General features: G+C 41.3%; 1 protein-coding gene across 1 annotated transcript; it reads right to left on the bottom strand.

The window, feature by feature from the left end:
- On the bottom strand, nucleotides 1-3,499 carry nan (transient receptor potential cation channel subfamily V member nanchung). Its single transcript, XM_014238474.3, has 9 exons — nucleotides 2,701-3,499; nucleotides 2,416-2,642; nucleotides 1,851-2,361; nucleotides 1,478-1,790; nucleotides 1,290-1,408; nucleotides 1,120-1,227; nucleotides 908-1,059; nucleotides 313-847; nucleotides 1-258 (listed from the first exon to the last, which is right to left on the bottom strand). Exons 1-9 carry the CDS (start codon nucleotides 3,097-3,099, stop codon nucleotides 88-90), a joined length of 2,535 nt encoding a protein of 844 aa, XP_014093949.2. The 5' UTR covers nucleotides 3,100-3,499; the 3' UTR covers nucleotides 1-87.
- Between the last annotated feature and the right edge of the window lie 813 nt (nucleotides 3,500-4,312).

The raw sequence follows: 4,312 nt of genomic DNA, 5'->3' as shown, positions 1-4,312 counted from the left end.
CCTAGCTACGACCAATAACTGATGATTACGTTCTTATTCTACATACACATCTATACGATTCAGGTCCAAACATTCAATAATCTCTTTTCAAGTATTATTATTATCACGGTCTCCCGGGGGTTGTGTACCGAAGAATTTTTCGTACTCTTCTTGTCTCTTGCGAGCGCGTGCTTCGCGCTCAGTCTGGCGCTTCTTGGAAAACCGTTGATGTATGCGTTTCATCTCCTGCACTTCTTTCATCTCTTCCTTGTCTTCATCCTAAAACATACATTTGAAATAAACTATTCCCACAATAAGATTCGTTACACTTACGCTCATATTCAGCCGAAGCACCAAAGCACGCCGTCCATCCGACATCGGTTGACTGTAATGCATGAAATTCTTGAGACGTTCCGCTGGCGGTACACTACGCTCCACTACCAGAACAATACGCGCCCACTGACGTTGCCATTCGTTTCGTATCTCGGCGATCTTTTGATAGGTGTTACCCATCATGGCGATCAACATGTTCACCAACAAAACGCTGACAATCACCATGAAGAGAAAGAAAAGTGTCTTTGCTTCATATTCGTGCTGTGTGGAACCCATGCCGCCGAAGTAGTCACCAAAATTGGTGAGCGACATCAAAAACATAGCCACTATGGACTCCATGGGGGAAGGCATCGGATTTGTTTCAGAATCGTCAATTTCCTCTGGTGTTGCGGGGTTGTCGAATGTGAGAAATATGATATAGTAAGCCTGTGAAAAACCCATCACGAAGACGAGATAAATCGAAACAAAACGTATAAGGTCACCCATGACCATGCGATAGATCATCACAACGAATGGACCGACGGTTTTGAAACCACTGAAAAGTCGGTATTTAATCACATAGCCTTAGAGTTATTACTTTGTTTTGAGAATTTACCGACAGAAGAATAGAAAGTAAGGCGCTGTAGTGAGCATAATAAAGACAGCCACATGATCATCAATCTCGGTCATGCAGGACAACCTCAGCCCGGGTATAGTCATCATAAGCGCACAGGAGAACAGAAACATAACCCTTGAAGGAGCCGTCATCTGTTGATGAATAAGAAATATAGAAAGGATGCAATCAAAATAAAAAAAATGGGTGGGTACCATATTCTCGACAAACATCTTGTAGCCTAAGAAGCGCGCTTCTCTCAAGGCTGACAATAAGTATAAAATGGAACCAAAGAAAATTATGATTTCAGCCACAATGCGTACCTAAAAGAGAGCCAAGTTCTTGTTAATCACACAGGACCTAGAAATGTTTTATGATAAGCAACCTTCGCCAAATCTGATTCCATGTTCATTAGCGGACATTCGGCATAGCTCGCCCACCAAGATGGCACCATCTCCACATCGTTATCATCAAAATAGTCGGTAAAATTCAACCAAAAAGTTTCTGTGAAATATTAGAAAAAGACTTTTTAAGTTAGCTGAGCATCCGGTGAACAGTTTAAACTTAACTCACTGTATTCCATCTTGGCGATTGCACGCTTGATCAAACGTGGTAACCACTCATCGCCTCTATGAAATGCAGCAGAACCATTTATGGCTTGTGGACTTGATGTTACTACACCGCCGTTGTCAAACTCTTCGTCATCATCGTCGTCTTTTTTGTCAGATGGCCCAGGGCGTGAGATAAAACTTATTAACGAGAAGAGGAAGTAGAATGAAAACATATAAAACTGTTTGTAGAAACGCGACTTGACAAAGGACTCCCATTTGGTCTTCAACAAATCGATAACTACACCGTCCAGCAGCTCCAAGTGCTCCAATTTATCCTGCATGAATTAAAGTGTAAATTAAGTCGAGTTTTTAATCGGTTTCCAAAAACTACTTACACCAAAAACTACGAAATTCAATACAGAATCTTTATTAATGTTCCCCGTTTCCACATCGATCGTGTCGATCATCGACAGTGGATACGCCGCACATGTAATGCTACCCAGCTGCCAATAGATCTCACGTTCGATACTTAATATATGGAAAAACATCTCAACACGTCCTAGTTTTGCGGCCAACGTAAGCGCTGTTAGATTCTGCATGTTACGTAAGTGTATATTGGTGCCCACCTCGTAGGCCACATCGAACATTTCGATCTTTTCATAGATCACCAACATATGCAGTGAAGTATTGCCGTTGGTGTCCTGTAGATTAGGATCAGCGCCACGTGCCAATACCAGACGAAAACAGTCTTCTTGCGATAGACAAGCAGCAAAGCTCATCGGATACTCGCCCCAATAGACATAGCCATCGTAATTGGTCATCGGTTGTACGCCGACATATTCATGATCGGGTGAGTCGTAACGCGATGGTTTCTGATCCTCGGCGGACATGAAGGCGCCACAGCATCTAAGAAGAATATACATTGATATGTATTAGTTAATATTTCTTATTATCGCTTACCGTTCTTGCACATCGGCGCCAGCGTCCAGCAGATATTTGACCATCGCCGGGTCCTCATTAACGATCGCAATATGCAACACGCTCTCACCATAATATTCATCACACATATAGACATCGAGTATGAGTTTGGGGTACCATTTAAGTAAACGTTTGGCGAGATCTGCATGCAATGATGAGGCGTTCAGCAGACAGAGATGTAAAACAGTTTCGCCGACAGCGCCACGTTCCTGCAATACAAGTAACTTTATTTGCGCAAGAGAGGCTTCAGAAAATACCACTACTCACATTCAAATTCCAGCATACAAAGCGATAAGCGCTCGGATTCGATATATATTCGGCTTCAGAAACCTCCGTACAGTAATCATGTATATTAAAGTCATCATCTGGATTCTCCAGCGCTCTGATCTCAGGTAGTTGTTTGGTGCGCGCGCGTTCCTTATTACGTAAGAGCACCAGTTTTGAGATTGGAAAGTAGCGGCCAGCACCTTTATTATAGAGAAACGGCTCGACTTTTGTCTTGATTGCATGGTCAATTTCCGCGAATTGTTTTGTCTGGCAAGCGCGCTTCATCATATCCACCAAGAGACCGCCACCCTTGAGATTGACGAACTTGTAGAGTGCTTGTGTGGAGACGCCAGCTTGCTTCTTGACGCCACTTGTTACATTGCTCTCCGTATTTCCCATGGTGTTGGAAAAAGTTCAGAATGAACATTCAAGAGAACAATATGTCACAGATATATAATAGGTGCGATAATTATGGGAGTGATGCCATTTATAAGCTATACGTCTTATACACGCTACGAGGTCGCTTTTATGAGAAAATTTCAGGCTTTAATTAAGAGCCTTGTCTTAAACCAGCCGTGTACTCGAAAGAATTTCGCGTTCTACTACTAAATTTCAGAACTTTCAGTGATTCGAGGCAGAGAGTACTTCTTAAACTTCGCAGAGCTTTTAAGCTGCTATAATAGCTCCAGTTGACTTCACAGTTAGTTTTACATAATTTAGATTTTAAAATATAATTGGAACTGTTTTTCAAAAGCCAAAACTTTCAAAATATACAACTTCTCTGAACACTTGTGCTTTCTTAATCTCACTGAAAAATTCCATTGATTTAACAGCTAGTCGACCATTGGTTGGTTGCTAAGCAAACGGCTTATATTTTATCAAAGGCTCGAAGGAGTTGTTAAGTTTCACTTTTAGCCTTTAACGTCCTCTTTTACAAACGTGGCAAAAGTGGCGCGCAAAATACCTTGAAAATTCAAACAGCGAAAGGTAAACAAAAGGACGAGCAACCGTCAAAGGCGCATTTGCCTTTTACGCTCCCTAACAAAAATGATATGCCTCACCTTCCTTCAATCACGTGAGGCTATTTATTACATCGAAAGGGTTGCCTCAGTATATACGAGTGTTCACTCTAAATATTGATATTTTCCGCTTTACTCTAGCTTTAACAAATGTAATATGTTGTTTATAAACAAGTTGGTCGATGTCATGCGCGTGTCACCGGCAAATATTTACAGGTGAATGCACTTCAACGACCCGCATGTCCGTCAATGAATGAGTTATGCAAACTGTTGTCCTTGACACTACTTCTGTGACTTGTCAATAAAACCGATTTAAATGTAATTTGCACGCAAGACGTTCTGCGAATATAAACAAAATACTCTGTTCTAATTAAAGTTCAATGAACCAGGTAAAGGACACCCAGTAGAATACTGTGCAAGAGCGCGTACCAACATTTGACATAAATATTATTGTTTGCTAAAAATGGTTATCTGTGAGATATTGGCTCTGCCAAATCAACGAGAAAGCGGAATTTTAAGGACGATCTCGACGAAACCTTTTAAAGGCCTAGCTTTTTTGTCATATGACGTTCTTTCTCCGATTTTGAACTTGT

This window comes from Bactrocera oleae, chromosome 6 (genome assembly GCF_042242935.1).
Source record: "Bactrocera oleae isolate idBacOlea1 chromosome 6, idBacOlea1, whole genome shotgun sequence".
NCBI lineage: Eukaryota > Metazoa > Arthropoda > Insecta > Diptera > Tephritidae > Bactrocera > Bactrocera oleae.
Note: the sequence above shows the minus strand (reverse complement) of the source record. Positions and strands in the feature narration are given on the sequence as shown.

Coding starts and splice junctions, on each gene's coding strand:
- nan (XM_014238474.3), bottom strand. CDS start 3,099: ATGGGAAATACGGAGAGCAATGTAACAAGTGGCGTCAAGAAGCAAGCT. Junction 2,643..2,700: donor TTGTATGCTGGAATTTGAAT/GTGAGTAGTGGT, acceptor CTTGTATTGCAG/GAACGTGGCGCTGTCGGCGA. Junction 259..312: donor TGCTTCGGCTGAATATGAGC/GTAAGTGTAACG, acceptor TGTATGTTTTAG/GATGAAGACAAGGAAGAGAT.